The 21,331-nt window shown below is 32.5% G+C and overlaps 1 protein-coding gene across 2 annotated transcripts; it reads left to right on the top strand.

Annotated features, from left to right (window-relative positions):
• Nucleotides 1-1,938: 1,938 nt before the first annotated feature.
• On the top strand, nucleotides 1,939-20,055 carry napbb (N-ethylmaleimide-sensitive factor attachment protein, beta b). 2 transcript variants are annotated; one of them, NM_001080702.3, is made up of 11 exons: nucleotides 1,939-2,147; nucleotides 6,065-6,144; nucleotides 9,494-9,610; nucleotides 11,338-11,384; nucleotides 12,365-12,442; nucleotides 13,849-13,904; nucleotides 14,036-14,120; nucleotides 16,140-16,244; nucleotides 16,328-16,396; nucleotides 17,254-17,304; nucleotides 17,764-18,248. In NM_001080702.3, exons 1-11 carry the CDS (start codon nucleotides 2,050-2,052, stop codon nucleotides 17,863-17,865), a joined length of 888 nt encoding a protein of 295 aa, NP_001074171.2. In that variant the 5' UTR covers nucleotides 1,939-2,049; the 3' UTR covers nucleotides 17,866-18,248. The 2 variants fall into 2 exon arrangements, with proteins under 2 accessions (NP_001074171.2, XP_087153832.1); XM_087297706.1 differs by lacking the exon at nucleotides 11,338-11,384 and having other exon boundaries at nucleotides 1,954-2,147; nucleotides 17,764-20,055.
• Nucleotides 20,056-21,331: the final 1,276 nt, after the last annotated feature.

Here is a 21,331-nt window from a genome sequence, read left to right as displayed (position 1 = left end):
TGTTGTTGATGACAAATTCTGACCCTACCATCTGAATGTTGCAGCAGAAATCGAGACTCATCAGACTAGGTAATGTTTTTCCAATTTTCTATTGTCCAATTTTGGTGAGCCTGTGTGAATTATAGCCTCAGTTTCCTGTTCTTAGCTGTCAGGAGAGGCACCCGGTGTGGTCTTCTGCTGCTGTAGCTCATCTGCCTCAAGGTTGGACGCATTCAGAGATGCTCGTCTGCATACCTCGGTTGTAACGAATGGTTATTTGAGTTACCGGTGCATTTCTATCAGCTCGAACCAGTCTGGCTATTCTCCTCTGACCTCTGGCATCAACAAGGCATTAGCGCCCACAGAACTGCCGCTCACTGGATATTTGATCTTTTTCTGACCATACTTTGTAAACCCTAGAGATGGTTGTGTGTGAAAATCCCAGTAAATCAGCAGTTTCTGAAATACTCAGACCAGCCCGTCTGGCACCAACAACCATGTCACCTTTAAAGTCACTTAAATCCCCTTTCTTCCCCATTCTGATGCTCAGCTTGAACTGCAGCAGATCAGCTTGACCATGTCTACATGCCTTAATGCATTGAGCTGCTGCCATGTGATTGGCTGATTAGAAATGTACGTTACTGAGCAGCTGGACAGGTTTACCTAATAAAGTGGCCGGTGAGCATATGTTGTTCCAGTTATACATGCCACCAAAATGTTCTTTGTGTTTTTTTCTGGTTTCCTCTTAAAAATAATAATCAGGTATGCACCAATATGGATTTTCTGGACAATAGCTTTGACCATTAACTAAATTTACAACTGAAACCTAAATTTACAAAAATATACAATTTTGTAGACGCTTTTATTCAAACAAACTTACAAATAAGACCAATCATAGTAATCAAAGAACAAAAATATGCAAATAATTTGACAATTGCAATGTGAAAATGGCATGCTTAAATCACTAGTTGAGCAGATATGGGAACAAATATCCCATTTTATCCCCTCTATATACCCATTTTCTTTGGATGTTTATAATATTACATTTAGTTTAATGAGTTATGCCATCTGTAATCCAGTGTTAATGATTCTGTCCTTGAATGCTGTAGTGAACTAGATCTGTAATGCCATCTACTGCTCAGTAATAAATGGACATTTTCTTTTCATTCATTTTCTTTGTAGATTAGTCCCTTTATTAATCCGGGGTCTCCACAGCGGAATGAACCGCCAACTTATCCAGCATATGTTTTACGCAGTTTTTCCCTCATAATATTTTCTATATTGCTCCTGATCTCAGTAATCAATACTGTGGTGAAAGCATATATATGTTAAAAGTTTACCATATTTTTCCTTACATACTAACCTAAACCACAAATCTATTAGAACTACAAAAAAAAAAAAAAAAAAAACACACACACTGAAGACTAAAATGACTACAAAATGTGTTAAAGGCATGCATAGTTCATCCAAAAAATGACAATACTGTCATTTATTCCTTTGCTTATATTCAAACATTGTTAAATATATTTATTTAATTTATTAAACCATGACACAAAATATTTTTGAAAAGTGTTGTAAACCGGTAGCAATTGACCTCCATAGTAGGAAAAACAAATGGAAGTCAATGGTTATCAGTTTTAAGCTTTCTTCTAATTGTATTTTGCGTTCAACAGAAGAATCTCACAGAAGTTTGGATTAAATAGTGAGTACATTTTCATTGTTGGATAAGCTATCCCTTTAATTATGAAATTGTTTGTCAATATAACTTTACCTTTATAAAATGTATAACAGAATTAAGTAGATATTAGTCAATTTAACGATTGCGATATTACGCAACGCGCTTTTCAGTATGTGCTTGGGAGTTGTAGTTTATACTTCTACTCAACCCTTCGTTTCAGGGCGGTCGCAGGACTACAAATGCCATAACTCCTCGCTGGAGCGTCCCGTACGCCCACGGTTAATAAACGCAACGACAGTAATCCCCCGCTGCCATAGTGACAGACCGAGAAAAGCGAGCGGAGAAACCATAATATAATTTACCACTTACCTATTCATTTATCCACAGAAACCATGGACAACTCCGGCAAAGAAAAGGAGGCTATTCAGCTCATGGCTGAAGCCGACAAGAAAGTGAAGTCTTCCGGCTCTTTTTTAGGAGGAATGTTTGGGTAAGATTAAATGGATGCTTCCGTTCTTGTTTATCCGATCAGTATCCGCTAACGTTAGCCTGTACCAATATTGTTAATATAATCGTGTTGTCGAGCTTTGGCTTTAGGTTTACCAGTTAATACTGATTATATAACTGCATAAAAGCTACAAATATATTGCAATTATATTGTACAGGAGACCAAAGCTGTGACAGGCCGCTTTGCGCATCAATCGATAGAAAACAGGCTTATTTATTATAATAAATTGCAGATTTTTAAAAGATTCTTGTTTTGCATGATTGTAGTGATGTAAATTGACCAGTTGATTTATGTGGTTTGATGATTTGGTTAGTAAATTAAGCGTTTTGTGTTTTGCGCATTAGTGGCGCAGTGCCTGCGGTATTTACATTTATTTCTTGCTGTTTTATGTCGGTAAAAAATTGTAAGAAAATAGGAAACTAATATATAATCATGCTCGAACACAATATCATGGTACTGCCATCATGTTCAGTAATAATCTGATATTGCATTCGAGTCATACAAATGTCCATTATATTTAGATAATCAGTTGTACATATTAAAACCAGCAGTAACTAATTAAAAATTGTATATCTTTGTCACTGTCTTTTAAACTGCAATTAACATGTTTTTTTTAAATCTTATATAATAAAATGCAGGATGACTTATTATTTGATGTAGTTTAAAATGAGGTAAAGTTGATTTTATATATGTAGACTTTCTCCTTAATATTTATTTATTCATTTTCTTTTCAGCTTAGTACAGGGTCGCCACAGCAGAATGAACCGCCAACTTATATCATTTCAGAAGATTATTCTTTGCAAATTCTAAATAGGGAAATCCTATTAGCAGCCAATGACTATCAAAGTACAACATTGTTTACAGTCAATTAAATAGTGCTAATGTTGTTTTGAAGTCATACTTAAAGGAGACTTCAGAGCCAATATTCAAATTAGTGTGGTAAACAATAGGGAGAGCAGGGGCGGACTCAGTGATTTGGGGGTTCTAAGTAGGGCTAGACAGAATCTGCAGACATTTTTTGCCATTTTCTACAGAGAATTTTTTTAAATATCTGCAGATTTAGATCTACTAAAAGACAGAAAATATTATTTTACAAACTGTACTGTCATGTGAAATCATGTGAATATTTTAATATTACTATTGTTATATCTCAAAATATACTGCCACCATGTTCAGTAAATATTTTGACATTGCTTTGTAGTCATACAAATATTCATTAGATTTAGATAATCATATTAATGCATATTAAAACCAGCACTAACTAATTAAAAATGGAATATCTTCCTGATTTGTCACTGTCCTTCAAACCACATTTTTAATCTATAATAAAGTACAGCATGACTTATTATTTGATGTAGTTTAAATTGAGGTAAAGTTGATTTTATATTCGCAGACTTTCTGCTTAATAATATTAATTTATTCATTCATTTTCTTTTCACCTTAGTCCAGGGTCTCCACAGCAGAATGAACCACCAACTTATATAATTTCAGAAAAGTATTCTTTGCAAACTCTAAATATGGAAATCATATTAGCAGCCAATGACTATCAAAGTTTGCATTGTTCATAGTCAGTTAAATAGTGCTGATGTTGTTTTGAAGTCATACTTAAAGGAGATTTCAGAGCCAATATTCAAATTAGTGTGGTAAACAATAGGGAGAGCAGGGGCGGACTCAGTGATTTGGGGGTTCTAAGTAGGGCTAGACAGAATCTGCAGACATTTTTTGCCATTTCTGCAGAGAATTTTGTAAAAGATCTGCAGATTTATGCAGAATGATTTTAGGTATCATTAAATTTAATATATTAAATAAAAAATCAAACCTTTTTAACTTTTATTTAATGTTTACAATGCAAATCCAATTAGACCCATTTGCTTGGTTTACAAAGCAAGTCCCTCTAATAATAGATCTACTAAATACAGAAAATAGTACTTTACAAACTGTACCGTTAATAAATCATATGAAAATTTTAATATTACTATTGTTATATCAAAATATACTGCAACCATGTTCAGTAAAGGATTTGACATTGCTTTGTTGTCATACAAATATTCATTAGATTTAGATAATCATATTAATACATATTAAAACCAGCACTAACTAAATGAAATTGTATATCTTCATGATTTGTCACTGTCCTTCAAACCACATTGAACATGTTTTCAATCTTGCAGTATGATCACTTATTATTTGCTATTATTCTGCTGTAAATTGAGGTTAAGTTGGTTGTATATTTGCACATTCAGACTTTCTCCTCAATAATATTCATTCATTCATTTTGAAATATTACAGTGAACACTTTACCTGAAAATATTTGCAGTTTATGTAGTTAATTAATTAATAAATTTTTCTTTGGCTTAGTCCCTTTATTCATCAGGGGTCGCCACAGCGGAATAAACCACCAACTTTTTCAGCATATGTTTTACACAGCCGATGCCATTCCAGCTGCAACCCAGCACTGGGAAACACCCATACATTCACACACATACACTACGGCCAATTTAGGTTAATCAGTTCACCTGTACCGCATATCTTTGGACTGTGGGGCAAACCGGAAACTCCAACTGATCCAGCCAGGACTCGAACCAGAGACCTTCTTTCTGTGAGGCGACAGTTCTAACCACTGAGCCACGGTGCCACCCACATGGATAAATTTGTTCACCTAAAACAGTGGTCACCAAACTTGTTCCTGGAGGGCCGGTGTCCTGGGCTGCGTCTGAAACCGCATACTTCCATATAGTACGCTAAAATCAGTATGTGAGCCGAGTAGCGAGTAGTATGTCTGAATTCATAGAATTCGAAAAACAGTATGTGAGAAGTATGCGGATGACTTACTACTTCCAGCGAGATTCTGGAGTGCGCATCCCATGCATGCTGCGCTATCCCATGATGCCCAGCGAGCGAATTCATGAATGGAATTAAAGTGACGCAAATGCAGTACCTACTGAGTAGTAGGCGGTTTCGGACGCAGCCCTGGAGATTTTAGCTCTAACCCTAATCAAACACACCTGAACAAGCTAATCAAGGTCTTACTAGGTATAGTTGAAACACCCAGGCAGGTGTGTTGAGGCAAGTTGGAGTTAAATCCTGCAGGGACACTGGCCCTCCAGGACCGAGATTGGTGACCCCTGACCTAAAGCATAACAATACTAAGATATTATTAATATTTTAATTAGAATAAATAATTTTAAAACACCTATTTGTAGATATAAAGCAGTTACCTGGTAAAAGATTCACTAAGAAATCAAACAAAATTAGCATATTTACTTGAAGTGTAATACAGCAATGTGAACATTTAATGTAGTTTAAAGGAAACACCCATACACACTCATACACTATGGCCAATTTAGCTTATTCAATTCACCCATCCTGCATGTGTTTGGACTGTGGGGGAAACCGAAGCACCTGGAGGAAACCCACGCCAACACGGGGAGAACATGCAAACTCCACACAGAAATGCCAACTGACCCGGCTGGGACTCGAACCAGCCTTCTTGTTGTATGGTGACAGTGCTAACCACTGTGCCACTGTGCCGTCACCTACGTAGTAAACGTCGTGTTTTATTATACTTGGAGTCCAGTGTATACAGTGAGATTCCATACAGATGCTTCAAACATTTGAGGACATGTTTGGTTATTTTTAGTAAATAAGCTCTGACCTAGTATGTTGTGAAATGGATTTAATTCAAATGGGTTTGATTAATATGATATGAACTGACCCAATTGAAAATTCCCACCTGAACAAAAGTTTTCTAGGCCTTTCTGTTTATTACTAGCCATGCATTTCTGACTTCACCCATTAAATAAATAGTAACATTTACAGTTAATTTAAAGCTTGTAGTTTTGAGCATTAAAATAATGAAATCGAGAAAATTTAGAGCTGAATAGTTTCACTTCTTTCAGAGGAAATCACAAAGTGGAGGAGGCTTGTGAGATGTACGCCAGAGCCGCCAACATGTTCAAAATGGCCAAGAACTGGAGTGGTATGTGGCTTTTTTTTCATGTTAGCATGCATTGTTGTATTATATAATGCTTAAAGGGACAGTTCACCAAATATGGAAATTTGCTTTTAATTTACACCCCCTCAAGCCATCTGATATGTAAGTGATGTTTTTTTTTCAGTAAGACACTGCAGGGTTCAACGCTATGGATTTTTTCTACTGGTCTGATCGGGCCAGTGGTTTAGATTTTTACTTGCCCTGCCAACATTTTTACTGGCCCCACCAAAAAAAAAAAAAGTTAATAGCTATTTTTCAGCTGCATATTTTAAATAATGTGTCAAAAATAAAGTCTGTGAATCTAGAATTTCAAAACTTAAAAAAAAAACATTAATAAAAGTGTTATGCAAACAAAAAGAGCTGTATGAAAAATGTGAAGGTATTCTATTGCGGTTCGAAATTATTTAACAAAAGGTGGGCTGACTGTGGGCAAACAGTGCAAAACATCACTTCATTTTTTTTGTCGCCTTGTTCCCACGTAAATTTCTTCTTCCAAGACATTAGAAACAGGCATTTTCTTTTAGCCTTATAATTTGATGTTGCCGCCATGTTGCTGTTTCTTCTCTGTACTGGTTGTTCCCAGGTTGTGGAAAAAAATAGCATGTTCAAAACATCAAATCAGATAAGCGGAACCGGAAAGCAATATGGTGTTTATGACTTCATTGAGAAGGAAGTGTTTAACACCTTAAAAGCACAAACTTAAAATGCACATAATTGAAATAGTCGCAAACAAATTAAATGTTAGTGACAAGGCAGCATTGTCCTAATCGGGCCAGTAATGATCCTGTCTACTGTCCCAAGCGTCTCTCACGCTGGCCCTGGGCCACCGGGCAGTCCTTATTGTTGAGCCCTGCACTGAAGAAGATTTTTAGCTGAAAAGGTTATTGGTAATTCATTCATATTTTTATTAGCAGCAGCAAAATTGAAAGCAAATTTTCATACATGACCCAGGATCACAAAGCCATGAGGGTAATTAAAACAATAAATAAAACAATTTTTGATTTATACATCATCTGAAAGCTTTCCATTGTTGATGAGAAACATTTTTGGCTGAAAAACAGCTATTTGGAAATCTGAGGGTTCCGAAAAATCTCAATATTATGAAAATCATCTTTAAAGTCAATAATTAAAATAAAAATTGACAAAATGTCTTTGTGGAACATTATATTCACCTAATATTCAAATGATTTTTGGCATATTATAAATTATTTATTAACAAAGTTAACAAATTTTGATGATTTAAGTTGACTTCCTCCAAATGTACCCATGCAACTTAACGTGATAGTTCACCCAAAAATAAAAATTGACTTACTATTTACGCTCCCTCAAGTGGTTTCAAAATGGTTTGCCTTCCTTTCTTTTGTTAAATGCTTAAGAAAAAAAGCTGAAAACCTGTAACCATTGACTTTCATAGTATTTGCATTTTTTACTATGACAGTCAAGGTTTACAGGTTTTCAGCTTTCCTCAAAATATCTTCTTGAGCATGTAACAAAAGACAGAAAGGCAAACACTTTTGTAACCACTTGAGGGACAGAAATTAATGGGCCCTTTCATACACCGGCGCAAGAGGTGTATGGCGCGATTTGTTGATATTTTCAGACCAACGCAACTGTGTTTTTCACATTTTGCGTAACATTGTTTAAATGGCATGGGTGTGCTGGTCTAAAAATGAGGTGTGTTAAGGTGCATTGTTGGCGTGTTGCTATTTGGAGGAACTGAAATAGACTGCGCTATTGACCAACTAAAAGCAGGTCTAAAGTCCAGCGCAGATCGGTTAGTTATGCACCTATGCAAGTCTAAAAGCTTACACATTGCTTAACTCGATTATAAATTAATGAACAATTATTTAATTGATTTATTTTTTTTTGCCCTCACAGTTTTTATTTTATTCAGTAAATGTGCTTTATACTATAACAAAGGAGAGATTTTTGAATGAAGGGTGCATTACTTGATTTTAAAATAATTGAAGGAAACACACACTATCTACCATCTGTGATAATTTATTAAACATCAACATTGAAAAACTGAAATTACAGTCACTTTTTTCTTAAAAAAAAAAAAAGTTAAAATAAATAACTTTACTGTGAGCGTCAGCCACAATGAGGGGTATGCGACTGCGCAAAGGCTGTGCCGGACCACATGTGTGTTTGACGCAGAAGTAAAAAAACAAAGCAGGGTCACGTGACTCCACACACTGTTGGGAAATTAATAAAAAAAAAAACGACCTGGAAAAACTTGATCGATAATAGGTTCTGAATGCCTGATAATAGGTTCTGAATGGTTCTGAATTTTGATTACTTTTTGATCAATTGCTCAGCCTAAATTTCTTCTACGCATATTTATATTTATTTTAATAAAAACAAGTTTAGATTTGTCTACCTGTCAGGTTTTGAAGACTTATGCATCACTATTAGGGGCATAAGAATAGATCGTGTGTTTGGATATAACACAACGCCATTTTCTTACTCCACTAGAGTAAAGCAGTAAAGTAAGGAGTAAAAGTAAAGAGGCTGAATGGAAGAGGCTCGTTCTTTATCCTTGTGCTGCAGATGGTCTGTTTAACTGTTTTCTGTCAAGTGAAGCGTTCAGTTTTTTCACTTCCAAAGTCCACCATGTAAATACCAATGTGCCATGGGCCGATGCAACTGACTCGTAAAGGGAATGAGAGATGAGACTCTGATTGGTTTAATATACGTTTAGCTCAAAACACACCCATAACTCATTAAGAGAATAAGAATAACCCTGTTAAACCATGCACCATGGCACAGAGTGTATTTTCCCCTCCATAAAATAGCAAAAGTGGATTCGAACATACTTTTAATGCTTTTGCGCCATGTACTTTAGACTTTGCGCTTTGATCAACAAAATACAACCCATAGAGTACATTTTCACCTTTGAGTGAACCATCCCTTTAAGACTAGTTTTGTGATCTAGGGCAGTGTTTTTCATCCTCTTCATAATCAAACACACCTAAATCAACTGACTAGAACATAAGAAGATACTCCAAAACATGAAGTTTATGGGTCAGATAAGGGAGATCTGTTGGTGTGCCCCCAGGAACAAGGTTAAGAAACAGTGGTCTAGGGTCACATTTTTGTGTGTACTGTCCCTTTAAAGTAGTTCAGTAGTAGCCAACATACATTCAATTGACTAAATGGTCACCATTCTTCATTTGATCCATTTTCATACAATATTGTAAATATAATTACAATCATTAATCATTTAAAATCATTTGTATTTTTTTTTTTTTTTTTAAGTAAAACCCATCTTTATTTGAAAGGATGTATTATGATATGTGCTTAATACTGAGGATGTTTGTGTGTTGTTTCCCAGCTGCAGGCAATGCTTTCTGTCAGGCAGCCAGAATTCATATGCAGCTTCAGAATAAACACGATTCTGCCACCAGCTACGTTGATGCTGGAAACGCCTTCAAGAAAGCAGATCCACAAGGTGAAGACTAAGATTATTACTCTCAGCTTCGTTAATGTATCACAAAGCTGTTTTTTTCCGAAAGAGCAGATAATGATGATGAATATATGATGCCTGACTGCATTTCATAATAATTAATTAGTTTTAGCTATTTATCTATTTTTATACTATATTTAATTTCATATTTATTTTTATATGTGTATATTTTTTATATTTAAATGTTGTAATTTGAATTAGTATTTTTAAATATTTCTTATTTTATTTTATATATTTTTTTATTTGATATCCTCATTATTTTAGGCAATATTTTATGTTATTATTATTATTATTAGTATTGTTTTAGTATGATCATACTTTTTTTTGCAAATCTATTTTTATATTATATATTTATTTGATATGTATATGTATATTAAATTATTCAAATTCAAAATAAATAAATTACAATTTAAATTTATATTTTAAATAATGTATTTTATTTTATATTTTTATTTGATATCATTTTAGTTTTAGCCAAAGTTTTATGTTATTATTAGTATTATTTTAGTATGATCATAAATAATTTTTTAGCAAATCTATTTTCTTATTATATTTCATATTAAATATTTAATTTATATGTATATTTATATACAAATTTCATATTTAAATAAATGTTGCAATTTAAATTTATATTTTAAATAATAATTTTTTTATTTAATATTTTATTTAATATACTCTTTACTTCAGCCAATATTTTATGTTGTTATTATTAGTATTATTATAGTATGATTATAAATACATTTTTATATTCCTTATTATATTCCATATTATATATGCATTTTCTATATTTATATTTATTTTTTATATTTAAATAAATGTTACAATAAAATTTTTATTTTTAAATGATACTTTTTTATTTTATATTGTTTTTATTTCATATCCCCTTCATTTTAGCCAATATTTTATGTTATTTATAATATTTAATTTTTATATTTTAATAAATGTATTTACATTTTTTTGGTATTTTTATTTGATTTCATCTTTATTTTAGCCAATATTTTGTTATTATTAGTATTATTATAGTATGATCATAAATAACCTTTTAGCATAATTATTTTCATATTATATTTCATATTATATATTTATTTTATTTGTATATTTAATTTTTACATTTAGTTAAATGTTACAACTCAAATGTATATTTTAAATTATTTCTTTTTTATATTTTTATTTGAAATCCTCTTCATTTTAGCCAATGTTTTATGTTATTATAAGTATTATTTTAGGATAATATTAATAATGTTTTTGCAAATCTATTTTTATATTATATATTTATTGTATATGTATATTTATATACAATTTTTATAATTAAATAAATTACAATTTATATTTATATTTTAAATTATTTGTGTCAAGGTGTCAAAATTATGCCATTAGCCACTTACAGATATGTTATGCAAAAACAGTTATGGAAACAGTTTATGGGTAAAATATAGGTTTTAATTTTTCTTGACTATTACTTAATGTACTTAAGTACATTAAATTACTTACTTAATTTAATCATCATTTTTTTATGAACTGATCCCAAACCTTTGGGCTGTTAGAAGTCTATTATTATTATTATTATTATTATTATTATTATTATTATTATTATTATTATTATTGTTATTATTAATATTGACTGCTTAGAATCCACTCAATTGTTTAATTTCAGTTTTATTTATCTGACTGTCTAACTCTTCCTCCTCCTTCTCTTTAATGCTTGCGATTAGAGGCTATCAAGTGCTTAAACGCAGCAATTGATATTTACACAGACATGGTAAGATGTTTTTGTAGCTGTCAAAATCATATAATGTTGAGCCAGGCTGTTCTATTCCTGTACTGTGTTTGATCTGTGAACATTTTAAACGGCTACACACCAGCTAAACTCCCCCAGTAACTGTAATAGGACAGTTAATCATCTAGTCCCTATTCCAAAATCTAGTCTCTAAAGGAAGCCCAGAATCTGTGTCCAATTTAGGACCAACAAAGCTTGGAGATGTTAAAGTTGACCTATTATTCAGAATTCACTTTAATAAGGGGTTTAAACGCAGTTGTGTGGCAACAGTCTACGAATATAAACAGCTTCTAATTTTAAAAATATATTAATTTTGATAAAAACAGTCTGCAGAAACACTTTAACATTCTCCCTTTGTAAGTGTCATCAGAGCGGGAAAGCCAGGCCCATTAGTGATCATCTCTCCCTCATTAGCATAAGATGTTAGTCTTGTTTTTGAATCTGCCATTGAGCTGAAACAGGAGCATTTGTAGCTCCGCCCTCTTTTGAAAAGAGCACAATCTCATCTGAATTTAAAGTGACAGTCACCAAAATTACTCAATTAGGATCAAAGCTTAAAAGAGGCTGAGTTAAAAGAAAACAAAATCAGGGCTTATTTTGAGTTGAAACTTCACATACACACTCTAGGGCAGGGGTGGTCAACCCTGTTCCTGGAGAGCCACCTTCCTGCAGATTTCAGTTGCTACCCATATCAAACACACCTGAACCAATTAATTAGGACCTGAACACCACGTGATAATAACAGTCAGGTGTGTTTGATATGGGTTGCAACTGAAATCTGCAGGAAGGTGGCTCTCCAGGAACAGGGTTGGCCACCCCTGCTCTAGGGACATCAGAGACTTATTTTGAATCTTGTAAAATGGGGCATAATAGGTCTCCTTTAACACAGTTGAAAAGCTTGATATATGCTGAATGAATTATTTCATTGATATTCAGTTTTTTCTCCTCTGTTCTGTCTTCAGGGAAGATTCACCATCGCAGCAAAGCATCACATCACAATCGCTGAGGTTTATGAGTCAGAGCTGGTGGACATCGAGAAGGTACTGAAACTCTTATGGTTCATTCCCACTGAGTGGTAATGTTGGGGGAAGTACAGTATGCACTTATTTTCATTTCCTCTGTCAGTGGTAGTAAAATAATAAACAGTACTGTACCACCTTTTGGTATCCTTTCCTAAGGGTATTTAGCACAACAGTATGTTACCAAAGGGGTGGAGCTAGACTCACTGCTGAATGCTATTGGTTTACAGAAAATTGTCACTTGTAAGTGCAATATAACAAGAAAATGACAACACAGGAAGCGTTGATTTAAACACAGCCAAAACACGACATCTTCACTTTTTTCTTAATATATATTTTATTTAATTACACCAGAGTTACCAACCGTTACAGTGTTGTTGTTTTTTTTTTTGTTTGTTTTTTTTTTAATTAGAACACAACATAAAATCAGAGATGCATCAGAAATAGTCAGTAAGGATACAGATAGATACTTAAAAGATTAGGGAGAAAGGAAAAAGGGACATTTGCATAGTTTTATTTTAAAACAATAAATATGGGTTGAAGTTGTGTGTGTGTATATTTATTTATGTTAATATATATATATATTTATTTATATATATATATATATATATATATATATATATATATATATATATATATATATATATATATATATATATATATATATATATATATATATATATATATATATATATATATATATATATATATATATATATATATATATATATATATATATATATATATATATATATATATGTGTGTGTGTGTGTGTGTGTATATATATATATATATATATATTAACATAAATAAATATAAGAAAGGGGGGGGGGTGGAGGCAATTGGGAGATGTTTCATATACTTAAGTATATGTAATGTAGCTGTTAATTAAATCTATGTTGTTCATTTAAAGTTATTCATATATAATTGTTAGAATTGGGTTCCATATTGCTTCAAATATATTCATCTGGAGTCTGAGGCAAGAAGTTATTCTTTCAATTTCATAAATTTCTCCGTTACTGTGTTTGATTCGGAAATATATGCATGAAATAAATGCAGACCTCTACTTCCAGCTGCAACCCAGTACTGGGAAACATCCATGCACACTCATTCACACACATACACTACAGCCAATTTAGTTTGTTCAATTCCCCTATAGCGCATGTCTTTGGACTGTGGGGGAAACCGGAGCACCTGGAGGAAACCCAATAATCAGTGCTACCAATAATATTGCTTTAGTTAATAATTAGTAATAAATGATTACTATTAATAATGATACACCATAACTACTTACAATAATACGTACAATAATACATAATGCATTTTTTATAAATCGCATGATGTTCCTTTTACAGTCTTTTACGTAGACATCACTCAATGTTAAACATATAATAATCTGACAAATATCTATTTCTCCTTGTCCAAAGGCGATTGCACATTATGAACAAGCCGCTGACTATTATAAAGGAGAGGAATCAAACAGGTAAGCCTGCATTACAGAAGACATAATATCAAGCTTTTTTGTCTCCATGTATAACCACTTTGTCTCTAAGGTCAATTGTGGCATTTTGAATGTTAGTTTAAGCCTTGATGTGGTGTTTGCTTCATTTACAGCTCTGCAAACAAGTGTCTGCTAAAGGTGGCTTCATACAGCGCTCAGTTAGAGCAGTACCAGAAAGCAATAGAGATTTATGAGCAGGTAAAGCATCTGTGGCAGATTCTTCCAGAGTTACTCGCTCTCCTGCGGTTGCTAGTATTGTTAATTTGACATCACAGTCTACAGTCAAACAAATATAAAAATAATTGCACGCAGAGAAAAAGTTACACTACATTTACACTAAACGGAGTTACTGGACCATCAAAATATTTAGTTTTGGTTTGTACATTCAGTTATTCAATATTTAAAAACAGTTCTTTAACAAACTGATTTTGTAATAAATAATATACGTCTTGTACAGTATTGCATTAGTAAAAAAAAAAACATTGAATAATATTTCAGCAATCAAGTATAGTTTAGGTCAACATTTAGTTGCTAAAATATGAAATATTTTAAATTTCTTTTATTCTTTCCTCCCATTGCCATTTCACACTAGATGTACAGATAAAATCGTTAGCTCTCCTATGATAATTTTGCCCAATATTTCCTAAGTGCTGTTTAAAGGAGAGATTGTTTTCCAACATATTATTAAACAATAATTTTAATGAATGATTTATAAAAACGAATTACTTCAATGCCATTAGAACAGACAGTATATATAACAGCCAATAATATTGACTAAATATATTATTATTATTATTTTTATTAAAATTTTATTGAAGGGCAAAATGTTTGTTTTTGACTGTATGTTATTTATTACCAATACTTTATAAATTTGTGGTTTATTTTAAACTACATTAACAATGCAAATATAAAATTAAACAATTCCTTATATTAAGTGATTGGTAACAATCTTGTTCTGTCATTAATACAGGGTAACATTTAAAGTATTTGCTGCAATCTTGAATGTTGAAGTCTGTATATATATATATATATATATATATATATATATATATATATATATATATATATATATATATATATATATATATATATATATATATAGTTGATTTTTTTTAAAACCCATTTTTAGGACAAAATTATTAGCCCCTTTAAGCTATTTTTTTTTTTTCGACAATCTACAGAACAAACCATCAATACACAATAACTTCCCTATTTGCCCTAACCTGCCTAGTTAACCTAGTTAAGCCTTTAAATGTCACTTTAAGCTGCAAAGAAGTGTCTTGAAATATATAAAGTAAAATATTATTTACAGCATCATGTCAAAGATAAAATAATCAGTTATTATAAAAAAAGTTTTTAAAACTATTATGCTTAGAAATGTGCAGAAACAATCTTCCCTCCACTAAACAGAAATTAGGGGAAAAAATGAACAGTGGCGCTAATAATTCAGAGGAGCTAATAATTCTGACTGATTTATTTTATCTTTGCCATGATGACAGTAAATAATATTTTACTAGATATTTTTCAAGACACTTCTAAAAAAATATAGCTTAAAGAGGCTAATAATTTTAATCTTAAAATGTTTATAAAAAAATTAAAAACTGGTTTCATTCTAGCCGAAATAAAACAAATAAGACTTTCTCTAGAAGAAAAAATATTATCAGACATACTGTGGAAATTTCCCTGCTCTGTTAAACATCATTTGGAAGATATTTAAAAAAGGAAAAAAAAAATCAAAGAGGGGCTAATAATTCTGATTGCAACCGGATATATTGTAATATGAAAATAGAATTTAATGACTTCGAATTTTACAAATTGATTGGAAAGATTTTTTTTAGGCAAATGCATCTGCATAAAATGTTCACAATTATAAATATTTATACATAAAATAAAGCACAGATCAAAACAATTGAACAAAGTCAGAAACTCAATATTCAAATGTAAAATAGCACTATAATCTTTATCGTAGAAGATAAAACCCAATTATTAAAGTGGCAAACTTTATCATTTCTTGTTTCACATTTCATATTCTGCATTGTGATTATTGCAGATTCACAAGTTGCGATATCGATGCTGAAACTATATATTGTGGACCCTGGTAGAAATGCCAGTTTGGATGATGACTGTTTATAACAACTTTGTTTTAAGACAAAAACACATTATTGTAAACATCACTCAGCGGTGCCTGTATGTATGTGTGTGTGTGTGTGTAAACAGGTTGGAAGCAACACCATGGACAATCCCCTTCTGAAATACAGCGCCAAAGAGTATTTCTTCAAAGCTTCCTTGTGTCACTTCATTGTAGACGAGTTGAACGCTAAGGTCAGTTCTCAATCTGCACTTCAGGATGCAGAGATTAATATGGAGAACAAACATAGATCATTCATGGCATTTCTTTGTTGCAGCTCGCCATTGGAAAGTACGAGGAGATGTTTCCAGCCTTCTCAGACTCAAGAGAATGCAAACTGCTGAAGGTTTGTGATAGTCGAGTTTGTTCAACCAAACATAGGACACTTTTGATGCATTTTGGCCATTTATGTGTATGACAACTGTATTTAATGGCAATGAAAATTAATTTTTGAAATGGATTTTAAGTTTTTTGAACAGAACATGAACCTAAATATTTAAAAATTCCAAAATCAAGAAGCATTTTCTAGACTAGTAAAGTATTGTTTTGTTTTCAGAAATTAAAATTAAGTGAGTTTTCCTTAAAACAAGTAAAATAATTTGTCAGAAGGGTAAAAAAAAAAAATATATATATATATATATATATATATATATATTTATATATATATATATATATATATATATATATATATATATATATATATATATATATATATATATATATATATTTTTTTTTTTATATATATATATATATATATATATATATATATATATACATATATATATATATATATATATATATATATATATATATATATATATATATATATATATATATATATATATATATTTTTTTTTTTTTTTTCCCTTCTGACAAATTATTTTACTTGTTTTAAGGAAAACTCACTTAATTTTAATTTCTGAAAACAAAACAATACTTTACTAGTCTAGAAAATGCTTCTTGATTTTGGAATTTTTAAATATTTGGGCTAGAAACAAAATAAAAGCTCTTAAGCAAGAAATTAGTTTTTTGCAATGTATGTTGATTTATCTTTCCCCTTGTGGCTAAAAAAGAAATTGCTGGAATCGTTTGATTAAATAATCACAAATAAACAGTGATTGAATAATCACAATTAGCCATTACCACTGCTTAACTTTCATTAATGTTAAGTGATGTGTATTTATAAGAGATTTGTCCTCACAGAAACTTCTAGAGGCTCACGAGGAGCAAAATGCAGAGGCTTTCACAGAAGCGGTAAGATTTGTCACCCTCTTTCCATTGTATCCTTAAGCTCAGCGTGAGATGGAAGTTATATTACGATTAGCCCTCCTGAATTATTAGCCCTCCTATATTTTTCCCCCAAATTCTGTTTAAGAGAAAATAAGATTTTTTTTAACACATTTCTAAATATAATAGTTTTAATAACTCATTTCTGATTTCTTTTATCTTTGCCACGATCACAGTACATGTACATTGTATCATTATACAGTGATTTGCCCTAACTTGCCTAATTAACTTGGTTAAGCCTTAAAATGTCACTTTAAGCTGAATAGAAGAAATAAAGATAAAATAAATCAGATAATAGGAATTAGTTTAATAAAACTATTATGTTTAGAAATGTGTCAAAAAAAATTTCTCTGTTGAAACGAAAGTGGGGAAAAAAAATAAACAGGGTCTAATAATTCTGTATACTCTATATAATTGATCTTTCAGGTGAAGGAGTTTGACTCTATCTCCCGCTTGGACCAGTGGCTCACCACCATGCTTCTCCGGATCAAGAAGACCATTCAGGGCGACGAGGGTGACCTAAAATGATCTGGACGGTGGGGAAACCCACTGCATGGTGCCCTCCTTCCCCACTTCCATTTCACATCTCTTCTGTGCAATGGCCAAGTCCAGGTTTCCCAAAAACAGTATGTCAAAAAGCATTGCTGCAACATTTCTAGAGAATATACTTCTAAGCCTGTACTGTTACATTGATATCCAGTTATATAATATAGCACATATCAAACATTTAGCACTCCAGTTCGAAAAGATCTGCTCCGGTTTCCCTGGGTATTTCTGGAAACGCGGCTTCAAGGGAAACTCAATGGGGATTTGAGATGTTCCTCGTGTTTCTTTTGCAACAGCCGCTGAATTGCGATGTGCTAGAGCTGCATGAATTGTACAGATGTCATTAAAAGTCTGTGCAGCAGGAATTTCTTTTTGTGTTACTAATAATATTATTATTATTAATATTTAGACTTCGTTAATTTTATTTGAACAGTTTTTTCGTAGTCTGCTTTGTCTGTACGGCATGCAGGTCTCAAAATGCAGATGTCATCCATGTTTAATTTAATCAGTGTAGATGTTATTATTTAAGCTTTCCACTGTTAGTTTTGAAAGTAGGATTTAAACCTATGGAAACATGTCCTAATTGTGTCAAACACCATGGAAATATGCAGTTTTCTTTAATGACATTTTAATTTTGGGCTGTTTTCTTAAACGCATATTTATTTCATTTATTAATATATCATTATATTGTGAATTATTATTTTTATGATTTGTCAAGAAAATATTATTAGTCTAATAATAGTATCATTTAAAATTATTAGCCTACTAATATTATATTAGTCAGAAAATGTAGTGATATATATTTTAAAATTGTCTTAAAGGGACAGGTAACCCCAACTTTGAAGAAAGTTGTGCATTTGCCCTCAGGTCACAGATGTTAGTGACTTTTTTCTTTTTCAGTAGAACAACAACAGAGGGATTTTCTGAAACTGGTCCTTGGTGATTCATAAAAACTATTCAGCTGCTATTGGCACCTTAATGCGGTGTTCACACCAGATGATAGGCGAATAAATTACGCTACATTTTGAGTTTGCTCGCTTCATTCTCGTATTAAATTTGCTTAATTCGTGAGTGAAATTCACTTCCCAATACATGCAGATTCATGCCATGGGCAGGGTTTCTATTTGCCTATGCCACTATCTGTATACTCTATATCAGTGGTTCTCAAACTGTGGTACATGTACTACTAATAGTACGCGGGCTTCCATCTAGTGGTATGTGGAGATTTATATATAAATATGATGACAAATAGCCTATTTCTAAGGTCCAGGCAACATTTGAAGGTGTTGATGAATTGGCTACTATATGTTAATACTTGACATTTAAGTACAGAAGTTTTTTTTTTCTTCTTTTTTTTTACTTTTTAAAAACAGTAACCATTCAATTTTAACTTTAAAAGCATATTTTAATATAAACATTGACGTTTTGTTTTTATTTTTTATTATTTTTTTTACATATAAATATATTTAACTTTAACTATATTTAACCACTTTAAACTAATGTTTAAAGTGGCTGACAATAATAAATATTTTTAATAATAGGAATGAATCTGCCTTGTTTTTTTAACTGTGCTGTAGCTGCTTCATCAGGCCGACAACACTACTGTATTTCAATACTGCTCAATATGGTGGTACTTGGAGAGACAATTTCTTTCTGAGGTGCTACTTTATGAAAAAAGTTTGAGAACCACTGCTCTATATAATTGATCATTCAAGTGAAGGAGTTTGACTCTATCTCTTGCTTGGACCAGTGGCTCACCACCATGCTTCTTTAAATCAAGAACACCATTCAGGGCGACGAGGGCAACCTAAAATGATCTGGAAAGTGGAGAAACCCACTTTCCCCACTTCCATTTGACATCTCTTCTGTGCAATGGCCAAGTCCAGGTGATGCATAAATTATCTTCATTCAAGCGTGAAATTCACATCACAACAGACTCGGTTCACATGGTTAACATGGTTAACATATTTAGAGAGTAGCTGTTCTTTATGTGTTTTAGAAAGGTTAAAGGTGCTGTAGGTGATCTTCCACAATGCTAACAGCTGAATCACAGTCCCTCCCCTGCCGTCTAGAGCCACGCCTCCTTAAACACGAGCACAGCAAAAGAACCGTCTCTCATGTGTTAAAAGCGACTAGTGCTTGTCCGGCGGCGAGCAAGCCAAACTGACATGCTATTTCAGAGCGAATATTTACAGTTGCATGGTAAACAATATAGGAGACTAGGCAGAATAGCGCTATTTACTTGTGTTTTGGTGTTAAACTAATTAAAATCTACATTATCGATGCTGTAAAAGGTCCCTTTTAAAACTGAAAAGTCTTATCAATCTTTCACTGGAAGATTTTAGTGGCTGAACAACACTTCTGTGAAGAAATAACCCATTTGTAGCAACAACATCTAACGTCAGCTTTGCGTGAAGCTAAAACAGTTTTAAAACAGAACATTACCTGTCTAAGAGAAATCCTTCACCCATTGTGTCATCCTTTCTTCACCGAGCAAAGGTAACTCCAATATTGATTCAGGTTATTAAAAAGTTTAAATTTAGCAGGTTTTTACCTATCGCGCACATGCTCTCTCTCGTGAACGCGCGGCGGTCGGCAGAGATGCGTACTAACGGCTGTGCAGTTGTTTAAATCTGCATTTGCTGACAGACAGATTGGGCTACTTATGGGAATTATGAGAGATGACGGTCCGACTCTATTTAATTGGATGAACATTATTTAGTTTTATGCCTTACCCAAAATATAAAAATACATATAAATACATTTAGATCATTTACTTAAATCATTACTAATGAAATGTGAAGAGACTTTCAACCAGCACAACAAAAAATGCTTCTGAAGACAATCACCTACTGCACCTTTAATAAACAGCGTAGACTCATTCGGCGCCATGTCTGAGTCCACTAGATTCTTTCAGAGGTGCACCCTGCCTGGTGAGTTCATCAACTCTTCCAGAAACTATACCTGGATGATCGAGGCTTTCAGCGGTGCTTCCGACTGAGCCGAGCCCAGTTTGATGAGGTTTTGTCCACTGTCAGCAGGAGGATTTCCCTCGGGACCCAACAGCAGGGTTGTTGCTAGATCAGATCAGGTTGTGGCTGGAAGTTAACGAGAATTATTTATACTGTTTATTAAATTTCCCATTTATTGTATTTTATTAACGTCTACCCTTACTTTAAACCCAAACATCACAGTAACGTAAAAACAGTAGTTGTAGCGAGTATTATTTAACCTATTCAGTTACCCAATAAATTGTATTTTTTTAACGCCTAACCCTACCCAAACCCTAAACCCAACTGTCACAGTACTGTAAAAATATGAATTACTGTTATACGGTGTCATAAAAATGCTGCCGTATTGATGTGTATATCCCACCTTTGGCTGGCCGCGTATCTGATCTAGACTTTAGCCAACAACAGGCGCTACGTCATGATTACGCCCATACTAC

This window comes from Danio rerio, chromosome 20 (genome assembly GCF_052040795.2).
Source record: "Danio rerio strain M-AB ecotype USA chromosome 20, GRCz13ab, whole genome shotgun sequence".
Classification (NCBI taxonomy): domain Eukaryota; kingdom Metazoa; phylum Chordata; class Actinopteri; order Cypriniformes; family Danionidae; genus Danio; species Danio rerio.
Note: the sequence above shows the minus strand (reverse complement) of the source record. Positions and strands in the feature narration are given on the sequence as shown.

What these genes read in the sequence shown, in the direction of transcription:
- napbb (NM_001080702.3), top strand. Translation starts at nt 2,050, where the DNA reads ATGGACAACTCCGGCAAAGAAAAGGAGGCTATTCAGCTCATGGCTGAA. An exon ending in TTGATATTTACACAGACATG is followed by an intron (nt 11,385 to 12,364) that starts GTAAGATGTTTT and finishes TTCTGTCTTCAG; the next exon opens with GGAAGATTCACCATCGCAGC. An exon ending in TAGACGAGTTGAACGCTAAG is followed by an intron (nt 16,245 to 16,327) that starts GTCAGTTCTCAA and finishes TCTTTGTTGCAG; the next exon opens with CTCGCCATTGGAAAGTACGA.